The sequence below is a fragment of the Lichenostomus cassidix genome, chromosome 3, assembly GCF_008360975.1.
Source record: "Lichenostomus cassidix isolate B80296 chromosome 3, HeHo_3.0, whole genome shotgun sequence".
Lineage (NCBI taxonomy): Eukaryota > Metazoa > Chordata > Aves > Passeriformes > Meliphagidae > Lichenostomus > Lichenostomus cassidix.
This window is the reverse complement of record NC_139483.1, coordinates 92,055,597-92,075,729: the sequence shown is the minus strand read 5'-3', so window position 1 is coordinate 92,075,729 and position 20,133 is coordinate 92,055,597. Positions and strand designations below refer to the sequence as shown.

Sequence of the window (20,133 nt, the reverse complement as noted above, 5' to 3'; positions counted from 1 at the left end):
TCCAGTGACTGGTGGTGATAAGTCATAAAATGCCATTGTGTAATACATTTCTTGCTACTATGACCTGTTCTGCTTGAAGTAATGACATTTTCGTTTGATTCTTGCAATGTTTTAGCATTTATCATTTGAGCTGATGTCCCTAGGCAAGTTTACAAATGGAAGGATGATACTTCTCAGTGCAGATGTGTGTCCACAGCTACAGTTCAACCTTCCCTAGAAGTTCTAAAACCTGTTGTGGGATTTGGACCTATGTGTCATTTGAGTAGTGCATATTTTTAAAAGGATCATGGTGTGTACCCATAATGCTGTCCTCTTTTAGTACTCTGTTTCAACAAAGACTACCCACTTTGGCTATTTGAAAATTGGATTTAATTCAGAATTTTAATTGTGCATACAAAAGTCTGTACAATTCTTTATGGCACATCCTGAACAAGTTTTTTTGGTGTTCAAACAAACATAAATTTCAGTGTAGCCTTTTTATTTTGGTTTAATTCTTGCAGAGGAAATGATTTATGATGATGTTGAAAATGGTGATGATGGTGGAAACAGCTCACTGGAATATGGGTGGAGTTCAAGTGAGTTTGAAAGCTATGAAGAACAGAGTGATTCTGAGTGTAAAAATGGAATTCCCAGCTCGTTTTTGCGAGGCAACCACAAGAGACATGTATGTATCCTGCAGTGCTGCTCAGTCATTGAGGTTGTCCTGGTTTCCAACACTTGCCTTTCTCACCTGTATTTCTTTTTTTTTCTCAATTCAGTTTCAAATACCAACAACATCTTTTTAAAGGAGATGTGAATCAGTGTGGAAGTGACAGTATACAAATAATGTAACAGGGAAAAGAAGAGATGAAAATATTGAACAGAAGATTCTTACAAAAAAAAGAAAAAACTCAAATTTGATAAAAATGAAATTTAAAATGAGATTATTTTTGCTTGTGGGCAGTTCCTTACCTTCTCTTCTTTTGCAGTTGCTGGATTAGTGTAAATGTAAGATAAATAAGTGTGGAAAATAATGTGAAGAATAAAGGGGGACAAGGTGACAAGAACTGTAGGTTTGGGATATTTAGGTGCTCAAAAGTCACAAAACTCTTCACCAGTGTTCCCTAGCTTTCTGTCTTAGATCTGCATCACTTTGGTTGTTTAAAAGTGACTGAGCTTAAAAAACTTCTGAAAGTAAAAGAGTTTTGTAATCAAAGAGAATTCTACCTGTAAGGAGAGAAGAGAGGTGGCATGATGAAAATGATCCATCTGTGACACTTTTCAGGTCTATCATCTTTGGCTCCATCTGTTCTGCAGGAGGCAGGAAGGCACAGGTGAACACAGGTGCCTGTCCTCACTGCATCTCTCCCATGGCACAGGGAGAGAAGCCCCAGGCTCCTGCATTCTTGTTGCCTTGGCTCCTCTCCTTCTGCCCTTGTGTACCTTCTTGAGAGGCCCCCCAAATGTGTGCTGATTGGGGACAGAGCCCCAAGAGCCACTTGGCAGCTGTGTGCTGTGAGCTGCCCCAGCACCCCATGGCTGCCATGGGCAGGGGTTGCAGACAGGTGTTATTTCATGGGACCCTTATTTTCATTTTGCAGGTTTCTTATCTTGATGAGAATAAAAGCCTTGTTGTCTGTGTTTCCCTCCAGTGTATGTTATCTCTCTTCCCCCACGTCCATCCTTGCTTCCTATCCTTTGGAAATCAGGGAGTGATCAATTAACTGCAAGACTTGAGCCCACCCAAATGTGGACTTTGTAAGCTTAGTACTCATCCTCCGTTTTTGTCTTGGTTTTGTTCTGACTAGAAAGATTCTAAGCTGTTGCAGCTGTTTGTTTGGGAGTTTTTTTAACAAGACTGAAGGAACTGAATGTGATTATTTCATTTGTTTTAAATACCTTGGAAGAGACTAGGAAATTACTTTGCATGTGACTGTGTAAGTCTTAACATGGCTGCTGGCTTTTTTTTTTAAAATATTTTCCTGTTATCCCTAGCTTCAACTTTGTCCATAGTCATAAGGATCTGTTTACATACATGCACAAAGCAAGGTTTAAAGCCATTTTTTTAGAGCACTTAAAAGTATATTTTGATCTGTCATAGAAAATGGTTGGCAGTGATTGAGTGTGATTGTACCAGGACAGAGCATCCGAGCAAGAGACTGAAGAGTGATGCGAGAAGAGGGGTGTGCCCTTGGGTACTGCCCTGCTGATGGCTTTTTCAGGCCTGTGACAAAAGGTTTTGGGGATTGCCTTATGAGGATGGGCATGAGGCAGTGAGGAACAGTTAAGCTTGTGAAAAACACACTTCACTCTCCTGTTGAAATTTAAAAAGTTTAATAGAAGACAATAGGGGACACCAAACAATAAAGCAAAGAAACAGCGCTGGGTGCTTGGCCCTGGGCCAAGAAGCACACCTGCCATTGAGGGAGTCGTCTTAAATACTCTTTGTATTGCATCAGCCTCATGCCTATTCATAAGCATTCATGCATATTCAAACTTTTCTCAAAACTATTTTGCATGTTCCAAGAACTATTTTGCATGGCTCCTACTTGGTCCCGCCTTTTTAGAGCATGCGCTTTTTCGGCTGTGGTTTCTTCCAGTCTTGGTTATCGTCTCCCAGTTTGGGCCTGGGTCCGTAGTCCTTGCATCTGGTTATAGGCTGATAGTCAGGTATCAGTGGCAGGTCTTCTTTTTGGGTGTTATCCAGTCAAGCAGGTAGTGTGGTTAGTAAAGAAAAGTCTTTTAAACTACTTTTATTAGTTTTTTACTACAATATCGAAATCTAGTTCATAACAGAAATTAAAACATTGGTTATATACCTCTATCTTTATGACAAGACTACTTCTGTAAAAGGAATAAAACCATACACAAAATGAATATCTACGAAAAGCCAACACTATATTAATATATATTTATCACAAGCTGGTGGATGGAGAAGTCAGAGAGGCTCCTGCATCTGGATGGGTTGCTGGGACGTGGAGAAATCAGGAAACTAGAGACGGGCTTTGGCAGAGAATGAGGAAAGACAAACTTTAGGATTGCTGAAAACCCCCCCGCAACAAACAACCAAGAAAACAATAAAAAAACAACCCCAAAAAATTAGCCGAGCCCTTCCTGCACTGACACTTCAACACAGGCAGACACTGCTCTTCTTTATATACTTTTTCTCTGTATCCATTCCTTGCACTAACTCTCACTTCTCAGGTCTTGTGATGGATATTACAGGTTGTTCCCAGCACATTGCCTTCTGTAGCCTTTCAGGGCCTGTGAGGAACTTGCCTTACTTAAAATTTTAGTGTTAGTTGAGAAGTATGACAAGGTTGGAGATGGGATTTTTAATTTTTAATTTTAAGTGCTGGTATGACTTCCCTCAAAGTCACTTTTTCACTATGATTCTTATTATTTTATTTATTTACTAATTAATTTTAAGAAGGGAAGGTTTTTGTGCTGTTAAATGTTTCTAGTCTGTGAACCAGATGCTATTCTTCATTATACTGCTGTAATGCCAGAATCATCATGTTAGAGGTAATTGCATCCTGACCCAGCTAGTGGAGCTACGTGCTGGGCCTGTCGCTTTGTTTTCAACTCAGTAGGCCTTCTTTTTCCTGAGGCTTTGATCTCTTGCCAAATAACTCTGTGGATATCAAGCTGAGGGGTTTTCCACTGGACATCTATTATAGGGCACACCAAATATTTTCCTTCTTTTTTTTTCCTTTCCTGATTGCATTTTGACCTCTTTTATCTAGCTTTGTCAAAATGTTTAACAAATGGTAATTAGTATTCCAGACCATTCCTTTCTCTGTGATAGTTTCCTTACCTTGCAAATGAATATATTCATGTTCGAGATGGTTACACCCAAGGTCATACAATGAGGCTATGATGTATGTGGAAATTACAAGACCATGCATCCTGTTAGTGTCTGCTTACCTGACTCACTGCCCTGTCAATCTCCATATTCTCAGCTGCAAGCAATCTCCACAGGTTCTTCAGTCTTTGAGTTTTGTTCTGATTCACTGTTTTGAAGGATAGTCTGAAATACACTGACTAGGGTTTGTGCTCCAGTGAAATGTTTATGGTTAGAGCTGGTTTGTTGTTTCCATGTGGTTTTTAAAAGGTAGGCATAATATAATTAATATATATATAACAATTTAGTTACCTTGGCCTAAGTGGCTTTTTCCCCATTTTTACAGAAAAGCACCTGGTGGAGTTCAGCAGTGCCCAGGAGCAATGGTCCCTTCTTCGAACTGGAGCTGCCCTCAATGATAGTTTGCCCTCAGCGATAGTTTGCCCTTAGCAATAGTTTTCCCATAGTGATAGTTTTCCCTCAGTTGTCTTAGTGTCAGTAGGTAGATGGGGCAACGTGCATGATTTATGTGAGTGCTTTAGCATGAAGTTTTCACTACAGCTTTTTGAAAAGATTGTGTCTTTTTATACACTGTAGCTTTCTCATGACCTAACGCGTTTAAAGGAGCATTATGAAAAAAAGATGAAAGATTTGATGGCAAACACTGTGGGAGCAGTAGAGATTCAGCAACTAAAGCAAAAACATGAGCTGAAGGTAGTGTAGTTGATTTTTGTAACTAGCTACATTTCAATGATTGCTTTTCCAACACAGACAATGTTGTCTTTTAATAATAGCTTGAAAAATTAGACAATAATTTGTATGAAAATAATTCTGAATGTGGTGATTTTTTATTATGCAGTCTTAAATTAAAGACTATAATATTGCTGTAGTCCTAAAAATACTTGGTCAAGGACCTTTTCTCATGCTTAGTTTTAATGTTAATAGTCTCAGAAAATGAGATAGAGCATTGTCTTTCCCTGCTGACTGGTGAGTGTGAGCCAGGTGCACAATCCCAGTGCCCCTCTGAGACCTTGGCTCTGTGAGGCTAGCCTGGCCCTGGCTCTCCAGCCACACAGGATCAAATTGGGAGTCTCCCTGCTCTCCATTCTGAATGGAGCCAGTATGAAAAGGCTGGGTTTTTGCTAAAAGCTTCATCTCAAACCCAGAAATTGCCTGATTACAGCAAGACAGCTTTGTTTGTGTTCTCACAGTAGTGGGGATCTTTTGTTGTGGTGACATTTTGGGAAAGAAGTAGTACAAAGCAGGGATTTTTAATAAACATATTCCAGCAAAACAGCACTCCTTTGTTTGGTTTTTTTTTCCCCATGAAATTTCATTTGGCTATGATAGTATACTGTAAGATTGTGGAATTCTTAATTAAATCAGTATATTTATTCAATGAATGAAATTATTAGTTGTGTTAACAGTGTTTGTTTAAGAATACAGTTAATATAGAACTGAGTTTAGGGGATTGTCTTTAGGTCAGAAATACTTTGAATGACTTACTGAGACAACAAAAGATTTACAAGACCCCTGGCCTTTAATGACCTGTGAGTAGTGGGTATTTGCTGCATAATAAAACATTTGAGACTATTTTGAGATTATATGTTTAATGCAGAAGGGTTCTTAAGCATTTCTGCTCTTTTAGACTTGCATGCAGTATTTCCATGAAGTCAGTCCCTGTCTCCAGGTTTTATTTTATTTCAAAATACAGGTGCTCAGATCTGAGCTTTCATGGTTCTCTCTACTTATATATTTGTTTGGACTATATTGATAGCCTAAAAGTGTGCAGGCTCAAATGTTTTCCTGTTATTCACTGAACCAGTAGACTGCATTTTTTATCTTACAGATGCAAAAGCTTATGAGAGCTGCAAGAGAAGGTACCAAAGACGGACTTGAAAAGACGAAAGCAGCTGTGAAGAAGGGTCGTTCCTTCATTCGGACAAAATCTTTTATTTCTCAAGGTATATACCATTTACAGTGTTACTCTGTTACATTCTCTAATAATTTCTGAGAAGGAAAATAAATGGCCTAGCAGATTTTTGTACTGGGAGCTGAGAGCTAGATGCAAGAAATCAGATTTGAATCAAAAATGTATGGTATAATACCTAGTTCAGATGACAGGATGGTCAATGCATCTTGAGTAGTTTATGTTTGGGGCAAGAACCAAGTGACCTGAGGACTACAGAGAAGTGTCAACTTAGAAACACAATAGCAAAAAATCCCACCAAACAGTGCAATCTAGGTATTGGTAGATGGAAATATGGAAATGATGTTAAGTTACTGTCATGGTGTAACCCCAGCCAGCAGCCAAGCCCCACACAGCCACTCACTCACTCCCCCACCACTAGGGCTGGGGAGAGAATTAGAAGGATAAGAGAGAGAACTTGTGGGTTGAGATAAAGACAGTTTAATAGAGAGCACAAAAGCCCCACACAGGCAAAGAAAGACAAGGGACTAGTTCACTGCTTCCCCGGTGCAGACAGGTGCTTATCCATTTCCAGGAGAGCAGGGCCCCATCACATGCAGCAGTTACTTGGGACACAAACACCATCACTGTGAACGTTCCCTCCTTCCCTGCTTTATATACTGAGCATGATGTCATACGGTCTGGAATATCCTTCTGGTCAGTCTGGATCACCTGTCCTGGCTGTGTCTCCTCCTGACCTCCCATTCACCCCCAGCCCCCTCACCAGTGTGGCAGTACGAAAAGCAGAAAAGGCTTCGGCTCTGTGTAAGCCCTGCTCAGCAATAACAAAAACATCTCTATATTATCAACCCTGTGTTGAGCACAAATCCAAAACACAGCTCTACACTAGCCACTGAGAAGAAATTAATTCTGCCCCAGCCAAAACCAGCAGTTACTAAGTCTAGGTCTCTCCATCAAATAATTCTTAAATGTCAGGAAAATGTGCTGTTAAGACATGGTTTTCAGTGGAGGAATAGTTGACTATTTAAAAAAGTCCATCATTGCCAAGGAGTAATGCTTTCTGTGCTTAAGAGTGGAAGTAGGGGAAAAGACTGTTCTGCTTATCAGTTTGATGATTTTTGATGAAAGCTGAATTTGGATTGGGAAAACAGAAAGTGATCTAAAATCAAAAAGCCACAGAAGTCTTTGTGTTCTGTCTATAGTTAAGAGCAAGTGACAGTCATTTGTCACGAGCCTTGACAGCAGCTGTCCACAGGTAATTTTTTCAAGAGACAGATGGTAGTAAATGAAACTAGTTTCTTTTTCAGAGTAAGTCTGAGAGATAATATATCTTTCTGCTCAAGTTTCTGCCCAACTAATTAAATGGTAGTAAATTCAGAGCTTATAAAACTACAATTTTAGGAAGCTAAAACCACAAGGTTGTAACAAGATATTTTTATTGAGAGAGGTAACATAAAGTTGCATCCTATCTGTAAGGGCCATCTTACATCCCTGTCATGACCTTTAACTGCTTCTTAATTTACCTAATTCACAGATAGAATATATAAAGATACTTATACAAAATGCTGTGATCAAAAAATGTATCCTCAACTTCTTGCACATGAACAGATGTAAAATGATCTGCAGGGCAGGGTTAGAGTGGACCAGACATTCCTTCATGCATTTGTAGAGGTTAGGTTGCAGACACAGTGTATCTTTGGATGGCTGAATCCCATAACCACTTTCCAAATCAGGGAGCTAGCGACAGATTTTTTAAGTAAACTCGAGTTGCTCGCAGCAATCAGATCTGCTTCCCTTACTTCTCTTTTTGTTCTAAGGCAGTTTCTCATCCTGTTCTTTCTTCATGTCTACTTTCCTCGTGTCTGCTTGTTTGGCTGCTGTGTACTGCCACCTATCAGTGCACTTCGGTGGTTCTTTTTCAGTAAAACTTGGACTCAGTGCAATATAGAATCCCTCACTCCTTTCTGATGAAAGCAAACGTTTTGGTGAATTTGGCTACTTTAGTTCAGTTGTGGAAGGGTGTATGGAATTTTTTTAGGTGTATCATATTATGGGTGTGTTCAGTTTCTTCCCAAGAATCATTTATTTTAAAACTACTGCCCCTGGAGCTGCAGTGCTTTAACCCAAGTTGTCATGTCCTGCCCTCTGGACAGCCCCATTCTCCTGGCTGAGAGGAGGGAGTAGAGGTCAAGCAAAAGATACATAGGCTGTCTCCAGCTATGGGCTATTAGGATGCCTTTGAAAGATGTTCTCTATCAGAGCACTGATTGGTAGTGGTATTTATGTGATTTCACAGATGATACAGAAGTACCAGGAAATTTCTTTTGTTTGGCAAGTGACAATTTATAATTGCTGTGCTTGGATGATCGGGTCTATGCTTTTTTGGTTTTGTTTTGCTTTTTTCTTCTTTCAATCCACATGTAGAAGCTGACATTTTGGTATTTATTTGTAGATCATAGATCATCAGGTCTGGAAGAAGAAGAGCTAAATTTATTTATTGATGTGGACTGTATGCATACAGAAGCAATTATGACTCCCATGCCTGAAGGATTATCACAGCAGCAGGTAGTAAGCTTTGGGAAATATGGTCTTCTGGCTCTTTTTTCTCCCCTTCTGCTCTACACTAATGGCTCTTAGGTGCCCCTCCCCTCCCCTCTTCTCTTTTGTTTTACCTTTTACTTGGGTGAGGTTTACTTTTCTCTTGTGTTTAATAAAGAGAAAAGTAAAGAAGTGACAAAGTAAAAGAAGTGCTAATCTTGTAACAATGTAATTACCAAACTATGTTCCATTACTGTAAGATATTATTGTAATGTTCGATTTCAGCATCAGTCTGAATGCTGTCTTTCCTTCTTTCCAGATGAGAATTGGTGTTTCACTGGGGTAGTTTTGTACAAATAAGTTTACCCTCTTTTGCAAAAAAACCCCAGAGTGCTTGTCATTTGGAACAAACTAATAATAGTTGTGTAAGTCATGACATATGTTGGTCATCTGCCTAGGAGGAGCTGTCCAAGTGGGAAGGAATGGAGTTAGAAAAAACCAAAGCTCAGCTGGAGCTAGTGAGCTGTGAGGGGCAACAGTGAAGAGTTTCTTATATGTACCTTGGCAACAAAAGGAAGCTGGGAAAAACACGATACCCTGCTTGGTGAAGCATAGACCAAGTGAGAAAGGGTCAAAAACTGAGGTACTCTGTGCTGCCTTTGCCTCAGGTTTTACTGAGGTTTGTCCTCAGGACTCAGCCTGTGAGCCCAGAGGCAGGTCTGCTGGGGTGAAGCCTAATCTGCAGTTGGGGAACTCAATATAGTCCATGGTACAAAGTGCAGTGGGTGGTCAGTGTTAGTGCTGTCCCTCGGGAGCAGACATGGGCCTGTGGCATTTAAAGCTTGTATGAGTGATCTGGGTGCCAGCTGCAGTGCACATCTGGAGGTGGCACCGAACAGGAAGGGTGCAGCAGGCATGTGTGGGGTAGATTGGCTGCGGGCCAGCAGGACTCTGCTGGGCTAGGTGGCACAGGAACCCTGGAGCAGCTCAGCGGGGGCCAGCACAGCCCTGGCCGTGTCAGGGGGTCACAGCCCCGGCCAGGGCTCTCTTCCAGCCCAGCTGTCCTGTCCGAGCAGAGCTGCTGTGGGGACATGCTGCCTTCAAACAGCAGGTGGCATGATGGCTTCTCTTTTAAATCTTCGTGCCTCCAAGTACTGGGGCTGGGGCTCGTATCTATTGCAATAACCTGAAGCCACTATTAAGTATTCGTTTTGTGTGTTACAGAGCTTGAAATTTTTATTTATACAGATGTTTATTCTTTTCAGAAGAATGAACTGTGACTAAAAGTAGGATTAGTATTCTTCACCAGAGCAGCTGATCCAGTATACCAAATAAGACACTGCTAAATCCATGCTGAACACAGATTAGACACGACTAATTTTACTCTATATATCTTTAGGCAGTGCCTCAGATAATGTTGAGCTCCTCTTTTGAAATGCCAATACTTGAAAGAAAATTCTCACATAACCTTCATTTAATAATGCAAAATACAAGTGTGGAGAATTTAAAGACAGTCATCGTGGAGGAGGCAAGAGGCTGTGGGGTTCTGGAGCAGAAAGAAGCAAGCCTGAGATTTGAGTTTCATGGTCATTTAGGCTATCTTAAAATAGCAAAATGAGCAGTTTTGCCTTCTCTTGTAGTTATGGAAAATGGTTTGAACCCTGTTTCCCTGTGCTGTCTTCTGTCATAGTCCCTCTTTTGAAAGCTCTGGCATGATCTGGATTAGGAAATGGATTTGGGTGAAAACAAATCCTTATAACCATAAAGAAATCTAATTGATAGCAAGAAGCTTAAACTCTACACCAGATTGGTTCTCCAGTCCTTCCTGTCTGCGTGTGCATACAAAGTGCATTTCGGCTGAATTACAGAAGCAGAAGGTGGAGAAGGAGGTGTGATAAATAGCCTGTAGTTTGTTAACATGAAATGTGGTAACATTTCCTGAAGCTCTTACAACTCTGTCAATGTATATAAATATAGATGAGATGGGGGTTTTCACTTATGCATGGTAATGCCCAAAAGAGAATGCTGACAGGGATACTTTTTCAGGGGTACGGTTTATATGGCCTTAACTTTAAAAGGCAGTTAGTATTTGCTTGTTTGCCCTTCATGTTGCTCCTAATAAATGTATAAAACCTATTAAAAACCCAAAATTTAAGACTGATTTTTGAAACCTTATTACCTTGTTACAAATTTTGTTGTAGAAAATTACTGAAGTTGTGAACATCATCTTATACCTCTGATTGTTTCTGTTATTGCTTACATGTGTACATCTAAGATGCATAGGATTACAGAATATCCTGATTTGGAATATCCCTAGGATCATCGAAGTCCACCTCCTGACCCTGCACAGGACAGCCCTAAAAATTGCATCATGTGCCTGAGAGCATTGCTAAATGCCAAAGCAAAACACAAGTTTCAAAAGTGAATCTTGGAATTACAGCAGTCAGAAAAAAGTTATAAATATCTATACAATAATTGTTGTGTTCTTTAAAATAAATAGATTTAGAGTAATAGTAAATTAAATTACTTTTGAAGAGGTACAGTATTATTTTATTGCTGTTCCAGTATTGAAATTGTTTTTAATTTCTTTTCTTTTATTGATGTGAGAATTTTATCATCACCATTTCCAATTATGATGAATGTGTTACCTGATGAGAGCTTTGTTGTTTCAACAGGTTGTGAGAAGGTATATTTTGGGCTCTGTAGTTGATAGTGAGAAGAATTATGTGGATGCTCTCAAAAGAATCCTGGAGGTACTCTTATATCTTTTGCATTTTTTAACTTTGAATATTTGAAAAAGAATAATTAAAGATCATTAAAGAATCTGTCCTATGACTCACACAGATCTTGCTACAGATGCCTCATGCCAAATGTTCAGTGGTTTTGTGTGTGTGTATTGGTGCATATGTTGGTTTTTCTGCTTATAGAAGTCTGGTTATTGTTTATTTAAATCAATATGCTTTTTTTTTTTCCCACAGCAATATGAGAAGCCCCTTTCAGATATGGAACCAAAATTACTGAGTGAAAGAAAACTTAAAATGGTCTTTTATCGAATTAAAGAAATTCTTCAGTGCCATTCAATGTTTCAGATTGCGCTGGCGAGTCGTGTATCTGAGTGGGACTCTGTTGAAATGATCGGTGATGTCTTTGTTGCTTCAGTAAGCAAATGTTTCAGAACAGATAATCTGTTTTTATTTTAGTCTTGTTTTTCCATCTCCATATCTTTCTAACTTAGCTGCTTTATTCCCATATTCTCAAGTGCCTGTGGCAACTGTCAGAGTATGCATGTACTGTCCTGATAAGGAAACTGACACCAACACATGTCTTTGGCTTGGTTGGCAGATGTGAGAAGATTGTGAGCAGAGTTTTCAGGCTTTGATTAATCTTTCAGACATTTAAGTAAACAGTTTATTTTTATGAGAAATCAGAGAGTCACAAACAGACCAAAATTATGGTGAGATGGAGGCTCAGCACCTCTTAAAAAGTGGGTAATTTGTGAAGAGAAAGAAACCACAGTAGGTAATGTCCTGAATTCCTGAGTTTGAATGGAGATGGGGCACTGATAAAGACTATTTGTAAAACACTATCCCATCATTAATGGAAGTCCACTCAGTAAAGGACCAAAATAGCTAGTGCTTTAAATTAGAGAAAACAAAAAGTGGCCTTGGTTGATAGAAAGACATTGTTCATCATGAAAGTGTGGCTGGAAAAGGCTGCCTACCTTCTGGCTTGAGTGCTTTGTTTTGTTGCTGCCCACGTGCTCTAAATCACCACCTTTTCATGCCTGCTGTAAGAGAGCTGGGAACTGATCACAGTTCACCCAAAATGAAATAGTTACTAAGGATTTGTTGTTTAAAGCAAACCTGTCTTGTTTTGATTGAAGCAATTTAGGTAGTGTTAATGAGAGCAGCTCTTTAAAAGAGAAGGATAAAATTACCAAGAAGGCAATGGGCGGTGATCTTACCATTCCCATGACTGTTTGCAGGCCGCACAATCTGTCTGCTTTTTTGGTAAGTCCTAAATTGCCGAAGTCAGGGTGTGAAGGCCCTGGAACTTTGCTGATTCACCTAATCTGGACGACAGACAGTGAGATGATCAGGGGATCTCCGTGGATGCCTTTTGATTGCCCATAGTCCTCAGGCTCTGCCCTAGTGTAGCCAAGATGAAGCAATTTCTGTAAATATATTTCTTGTAATTCACAGATATTATATCCTTCTGTTTCCAACCTGTCTTCTGCAGAAAGCTTATTTTGGGTATCACCAGTATTTCTGTATATCCAGCACTAGGCCAAGCAAAGCCCTTAGTTCTGAGCGAGGCAAGTCCCTAACAGCCAGATGTCTAGATAACTGTGCTGGCAGAGGTCTTTTATATTTGTAGTTAAGATTTGCCATTTTTTTCTTTTCAGTTTTCTAAATCTATGGTATTGGATGCATACAGTGAATATGTAAACAACTTCAGTACAGCAGTTGGGATTCTCAAGAAATCTTGTGCCACCAAACCTGCCTTTTTAGACTTCTTAAAGGTGAGTTCATTCAATCTTAAAACAGCTGTGCATATGGTATAAATAAGAAAGTTTGAGTTATAAGATGGGAGGAAATTTGACTGCTGATACTTGTATATAGTATATTGTCTCACTGTTTTTATGGACTTAAGGTCTGTTTTATGGGTTTGGCACAAAAAGACTCCAGAGGATTCCCTTCCAGTACCATATTTTTGGCATAATAATGTATTGTTAGATCTGGGATGCATTTTGAAGTGCACAGTAGTTCTGTTGTTGTTCAAATCAGTTTATTGGTGTGTGCATTACTTTATTTGGCTAAACATTAGCATTTGTCCATATCAGGTGAGCTTCAAATAGTAGTTCACCATGTGAAGCCACTTTTAAATTTGGAATTTATTTTAATTCTAGTTCATTTATGTATTGTGAGAAGTAATGTAGCTGGATTTCCATTTCACAACAATTTCCCTGAATTTTGAAGATCAGGTTTCTGTCTTGGGGTTGAAATTGGTGATTTTTTTGCAGAATGCTTACTGCCCTGTTGCATATGATGCTTGTGATGATGTGCATGGAGAGCCTGGCACATACTGTAAAAGTGCTGTGAATCTCTAGGGCTGACAGCTTACAGAGGGTACACAGAACCCATTGCAAGGCTTTTGGACTGTCTGTGACACTGCTGAGAGTCTGAAAGCTCAGCTTGTCTCATTCCCCAAGCATCCTGGACTGAGTTGTGCCTCTCAGAGCTGTCACCCTGTTCAGGTCTGTTACAGTGGTCTGCAAAACACTTAAATTGGGTCCCTAGTGCAACTCTTAGGCTGCCTAGAGAAGGGTGGCAGGGGTTTGTCTTCAGAACTTAAAATCAATTAACAACTTTTTGGAGTGTGGCCAACTCTGTGCAGGATGACACTCTGGAAGTCTTAAGCACGATGAAGATCAGACTCTCCAGTGAGCGTGTAGTCACATCATACTACTGTTAAAAGCACGTTTTTCCAATAGAAACATAATCCACACTTCTCATCACTGCTTGTCAGTGCCATACTGGTTCTGCTTGCATGATGACAGGTGACACTTCTTTACCTTTGCATTTTATTCTTTTTTTTTTTTTTGCCCACCAGCAATGAAGATTAGAATTTTCACTACTGCTGTTTGGAAAAAAATAAATGTTTGTGGAGATAACTATGGAAATAAATTGTTGTGAAGCTGGTAGTTTTAGCAATAAAGAGCAATTTAAGTACAACACCAGTCTAATATTGTTTAGATTTGCATTGTTTTTAATATCGAGTATTTCCTCTAACCGTCCTGTTTCTGGCCATTTCTGGCTTTTCTGCACATGTAAAAGAAATTTGTCTGGTTTTAGCTGTCGTTCCTGGTGACTGAAATTATGGGTTCTTACATTTTTCTTTCCAAATATAAATCAACATTTTTCTAGTTTCTTCTAATAGAGAATATCAAAATCTCTGTTTGCATAGCACTGAGATTATGTTTTTCTTAGATTTCCTCTTAAGAACCCATAGGTAGGTAGAGATTTATAGGTGCTGCATTGCTGGTGTGGTTTTAGCCTGGCTGCATTTATTTAAGGAAGAGATTTCAGTTCAGTGACAGACCATCATTTTAATAAAGGTGTTTTTTTTTTTAAAGGTATGTTTTTTAATTAAATCTTTATAGTAAATGAAATCTTTACAGTCTTACTATTATATTTAATGTAAACAATATAGAAGAACTTTTAGGAAATGTTTTTCTTTCGTTCTGTAACTGGTGAAAATGTGCTTATGGCAGTAAATGTGGCTTTCTCGCATTGCAGCAGTGCCAGGAGTCAAGCCCTGATCGCATGACACTGTATGGTTTAATGATGAAACCTATCCAACGTTTTCCACAGTTCATTCTACTATTGCAGGTAAATAATGTTTACCAAAGGGAGACTCCTGTTGCATTCTTGCGTGGTTAGCCTTTGGGATTACATGGTACCTGTCTTCTGCTGGAGCAGTGGAAGTGACCACTAGATCATGAGGAAATTAAAAAATCTTCGGTGCATTCAACATGCTGATGTCATGGTCTGATTGCAGGGACAATAAGGACAGTAAGGACACTGCAGGAAAATATGAGTAAACTAGAATTATTGTAGATTACTTGCTAGCTAAGAGCTTGTAAATCATTCTGTAATAAAAGTGCAGTTCAAAAATGGTGCTTGTTGATATCAGTTTGTTAGCTAATAACACTTCCAAATATGACTAGGAACTTAGTGGCATTACTTTCCATTTAAAAAATAAACAAGATTATTAAATTCATGCCTTGGATAGTTTAAAATATATGTGGGATGCAGCAAAACAGTACACTCTCTGACTACTTGGCTCACAGGACCTGCTAGAGTATGTTGCAGCATCCTTCTGACCTGCAGCGTCTTGTTTCTCTTCCCATGGGAACTGTGGATTTAACAGGGAGTCCTTGGGTCTCATCTCGGGCAGTCAAGCGGCAGGAAGAGCACAGTTCCCCAGTATAGACCTGCTCCAGACAAATTTACTTCCAGACCACAGCAGATCCACCCCAGCAAGCACTACATGTTAGCTGTGTTTGCAGGTGGACAGGCTTTGGAGTGCAGGTCTGGGAATTACTGTGGATAAAGGAGCAGAGGTAGTTATGGGGGAAGCATGTGGGTTGGAAGCCATGGTGAGAATTTTTGAGGCAGTGGAAGCGATGAAGTTTATTATGGCAGGAAGACAGAGTGAATATATAGGGATTTTTATGTGCTCTGGACACTTGAGACAAAAGTATAATCCAAACTGTTCCGGCTGTGTGCCTATGAATGAGAAAGACTTCGAGGAGCTGTTGTGACCTTAATGAAGTAATGTCTCCTACTTTAGGATGAGTATGCTGTCCATGTTTTAATGAGGAATAATAACAGTAATGAAGATAATATAATATTATTATAACAGTAAATATCAGAAAAGTTTCATTTTAAATGATTGTTTACAGACACATACATGTTATAGTATAGTATCATACTGATTGCCAGATTGTTTAATATTATGTTCTTTCTCTGTAATTTTGTTCTTTAAATAAACTGTATGGGATCTCATTCAGTATCTTTTAAGAATTACTGAGATATTCAGGAAGGTAAGCAATGTGTTGTCTGAATATTCATTAGGTGTTTATTGGTCTTATTCATTAGTAGTACTGAAGTAAAGACTGTAGTCATAACTGTACATCCTGTAATCTTTGGAACCTGAGTTTGAAAATAAGTTGGATTTTTGTTTTGTTTTATAATTACCCCTCAGGATATGTTGAAGAACACTAATAAAGGACATCCTGACAGATTACCTCTACAGATGGCTCTTACAGAACTCGAGACACTAGCAGAGAAGTTAAATGAAAGGAAAAGGGATGCAGATCAGCGCTGTGAAATAAAACAAATAGCAAAAGCAATGAATGAACGTTACCTGAACAAGGTAAGGAAAGTGTAATGGAAATGGAAGAGTCAGTTTCTGGGCCCTGAGCAATCTCCCACCAGAGACCAAAGAGACACCTGCAGATTTGGGTTTATTTTCTGTAGAGCTCAACCATATAGGGTCATTCTAGTGGTAGATGTGAGATGTGACCTACCTCTGGCACTGAACTAGGCTCACCAGTTAAACCACTGTGTGCTGGAGTGGGCAACAAACTGAACTAGCCTCAGCAGTATTGGTGTTCTGTGGCACTGTAGGAAATAATAATATATAATAAAGTCTAATGCACATTTTCTTCATGGAAAAATTGAACTTTTAATTTATCTTAGAAGTGAGGAATTACTCCTGTGTAAAGGAAGGGACTACAGCCTTATACAGCAGGGCTTCCAACTGTGAAGCAGTTCGAGATGGGCTATTGAATGAATCCAGCATTGTCCTTGTTTTAAGGAAAATCCCAGTCTATTTCATTCATGCATTTGCATCGTACGATAGAAATGTCTGAAAAGAACTGTAGAGGACATTCAGTAAGAAGGAAGCAACATGCTTTTTTGAGTTAGTTAGTAGCTATCTGTACTGTGGATATATCTGTACTGTGGCTTCTTTTATTTGTATCATGAATAATTCCTCCTATCCCGTGAAGTTGGGCATAAATGCTTGAATTACGGCTTTTGTGAAGTTACAGGTTATTGTACTGTCAACTCTTTCTGGGGTGAAGGAATGGGGCCTTTTTTGGTGATGCGGAAAAGTGTAGCTTTTAGGAAAGCAATAGTCAACCAGAACACACTTGTTTCAAGCTATTTACGAGGAATGGAGTACTGAATTTTTTGTCATATTGAAACAGTATTTCCATTCTAAGTGCATAAGACGATGGATTCAGACATTTAGCTTTGTTTTCTAGTTGTCATACTCCTGCTTTTTGAAGCAGTTACTAATCGTCTATAAATAGTTAACGAGACACCAAATGCACTTTTGAAGAGTTGGCCCAGGTTTCCTTTTTTCAGATGATACTGACTGTAAGATTTTGTGTGTTATGCAGTGGGGGTTGCATTGATATATATGTGGGTAGTTGCTCCAAATCTCACTGAGTCCTGCAGGCCTTGTGTGTTAATATCACAGAATTAGTTAGAGTTGGAAGAGACCCACGCAGATCATAGAGTCCAACTCTGTCTCTGCACAAGACCACCCCTGAGAGTCACACCAAGTGCCTGAGAATATTGTCCCAATGCTTCTTGAACTCTGTCAGGTGTGGGGCTGTGATCACTACTTTGGGGAGCTGTTCCAGTGCCCAACCACCCTCTGGGTGAAGAGCCCTCCCCTCATGAGGAGCTTGTAACTGCAGTGAGGTCTCCCCTCAGTCTCCTCCAGGCTGAACAGCCCAAGTGACCTCAGTCACTCCTCATACGACTTCCTCTCAAGGCCCTTCACCTTGTGCCCTCCTTTGGACACTGTCTAATAGCTTAATACGTTTCTTACATTTTGGCACCCAAAACTGCACACAATATTCAGGTGAGGCCAGTGCAGAGCAGAGTGGGACAATCCCCTTGTTTGCCTGGCTGGCAATGGTGTGCTTGACACACCCCAGGGCATGGTTGGCCATCCATGGTTGGGCCTGTATATTTGCATATGCTCTTTTGGAGCAATGCCAGCCAGGTTGAAATAGGTGCTGAAAGAGGTGGTTGATTAGAAAATTAGTGAGTTATGGACCAATTTATTCTGTTGGACACTATGGAGGTGTGTTTGACATGTAAGAAATTAGTTCACACTTGCACACAGTGCTGATCCTCAGCACTTGAAGGCAAATGTCAGGAGCAGTTTACATGTCATGAATCTCTTGGACATGTCATCTTCTCCACAGTCTGTGGCACCCTGCTAGCTGTGCTCCTCAGCTGTGTGAGCCCGAGGGGGCAGAGCAGGCTGAGCACACTTCCTCCTTTGGGCAGCTGGAATCATGTGTAGGTCTTCAGTGGGCTATGACAGACAAGACAAGGGAAGGAAATCACAGAAATTGTGGAAGGTATAATTTTTTTGCCGAGGAACCTTTATCAGTGTGGAAGATTCCCGGAGCAACCATGGTCTGCATTGAGATGTAAAGCCCCTTCAGTGCACATTGGTAACAGCAGAAGTTACTGTTTCTCTAAATGAAAAGCAGGTTAATCAAGATATTTAATTCCCTTGGCAAATCCACCTGCAACCATTGGTGCTAGGATGGCAAGTGCATATCCATTGTTTTTGGTTTTTATGCCGGATGTTGGATGTAGGGTGTATAATCTGCAATGATTGTTTTCAAAATCCAGCTACTCAGCAGCGGAAACAGATACCTCATAAGGACTGATGATATGGTTGAGACAGTTTATAATGACAAAGGAGAAATTGTTAAAACCAAAGAACGGCGACTTTTCATGTTAAATGATGTGCTGATGTGTGCAACAGTAAATATTCGGTAAGATTAATTTATATTTTTTAGATAATTATTTAAACTGCAGTGACACATTGAATTGCTTTTGTGTTGTTGTATTTACTGTGGCTAATGATTTCTAAGATTAGTCATAATAAATGGATAACTAGCTTTGTTATAGTCCTCTTAATTGCTGGCTGATATTTGGAAGTTATAGAGTGAACTTGTAAGAAAATTGTATCAGTTGAAGATTACAGATAGAAATGCTCTGTAGTGTCTAGTTATTGGTGTGTATTAGTGCTTAGTGGAATATAGGTGTGCCAGGGTAAGACTTTTTTCTATTCTTCCTTAAATTCAGACTGTAACACATACAGATTTGTAACTTGACACAATTTGTAAATTAAATCCTATCCCCTGCCAAACAAACAACCCCCAACAAACATACAAAACAAACCCCACAAAGTTAATGCAGGTTGCCAGAACAAACCTGAAACTTGCTAACAAAGTTCCAGATGCAGAAGGGTTGTTATCTCTGAGACCAAACATTGAAGGATTAAAGGTGAAATGCTTTGAAAAAAGCATTTTTTCGTAGTTCCTTCTGTGGTTTTGTTGGGTGTAATTATTACTGTTAGTAAATGTTTGTAAGGTTGTGTTCACATTCATATGTTGCTTGTATTATAAATTGCTTTATGTGGTGGTACATTCTGACAAAGAAAATGTGGATCATTAAAATCTTCCAAGAACAGCTTTTCTTAAGCAAAATATGAGTTGATATCTTAATTAATTCCTGGAGTATGAATACTGCACATATATTTCTAAGTGTGTGATTGCTTGATCTCTTGTTAGTGAGAGAGGATTGCCATGTAATAATTACACTTCAGAAAATGAACAGTCTCACGTCAATTACCCAGTGATCCTTACCTTTACAAATTCCTTTGTTTCTTAGTAACACTTGGATATTGTTTTTAACTATTCATATTTTATCTTCTTTCGTACCAGTAAAGTCTTGGATTTTCTGTATTTGTACTTGAAGCAACAAAGTGCAGTCCTTTTTTGTTTTCCATGTGAAAAGTTCATGATCATGCCAAGTCTCTGACCCTCTGAGGGTCACATCCTCTGCAAAAGTATGTATCATTTGCAAGCCCTACAAAATCCATCTGTAATTAGTGGTCCCTAGGCACCTGGGACATTTGAGTGTTCTGGTTTGCAAAAGATACATATTTTTACAGGTGACATAACCCTCAGGTCTTTCTTCACATACAGTCTAGATGACCAGCATGGTCTGGAGGCCTAACTCTGAAGTAGCAGCAGTTGGATCGGGTGGATGCTATCCCTAGTGACTGAACAACTGTGTCCTGCCTAGTTTTATTTCTTTTCTTCTGAGCTAGATCAAGAATTCATAAATATTTACTTAAGTTGTGGCAGTTGTGTTCCTTGTTCATACTTGCTTCCTCATTGAAACAAAAGTCTGTGTTGTAAATTGGTAGCTGACTAGCTGAACTTCAGCAT

General features: G+C 39.4%; 1 protein-coding gene across 4 annotated transcripts in view; it reads left to right on the top strand.

Annotated features, from left to right (window-relative positions):
• ARHGEF10 (Rho guanine nucleotide exchange factor 10) overlaps nucleotides 1-20,133 on the top strand; it is a 110,155-nt gene that overhangs the window by 36,658 nt on the left and 53,364 nt on the right. For 2 of the 4 annotated variants that reach the window (XM_085056693.1, XM_085056690.1), the window contains exons 8-17: nucleotides 501-664; nucleotides 4,421-4,537; nucleotides 5,673-5,787; nucleotides 8,206-8,318; nucleotides 10,967-11,044; nucleotides 11,270-11,449; nucleotides 12,697-12,813; nucleotides 14,591-14,683; nucleotides 16,062-16,232; nucleotides 18,524-18,669. In XM_085056693.1, coding sequence (XP_084912819.1) covers nucleotides 501-664; nucleotides 4,421-4,537; nucleotides 5,673-5,787; nucleotides 8,206-8,318; nucleotides 10,967-11,044; nucleotides 11,270-11,449; nucleotides 12,697-12,813; nucleotides 14,591-14,683; nucleotides 16,062-16,232; nucleotides 18,524-18,669 — 1,294 coding nt within the window. The remainder of the gene's footprint in view (nucleotides 1-500; nucleotides 665-4,420; nucleotides 4,538-5,672; nucleotides 5,788-8,205; nucleotides 8,319-10,966; nucleotides 11,045-11,269; nucleotides 11,450-12,696; nucleotides 12,814-14,590; nucleotides 14,684-16,061; nucleotides 16,233-18,523; nucleotides 18,670-20,133) is intronic. The other 2 variants (XM_085056692.1, XM_085056694.1) reach the window with 2 other exon arrangements.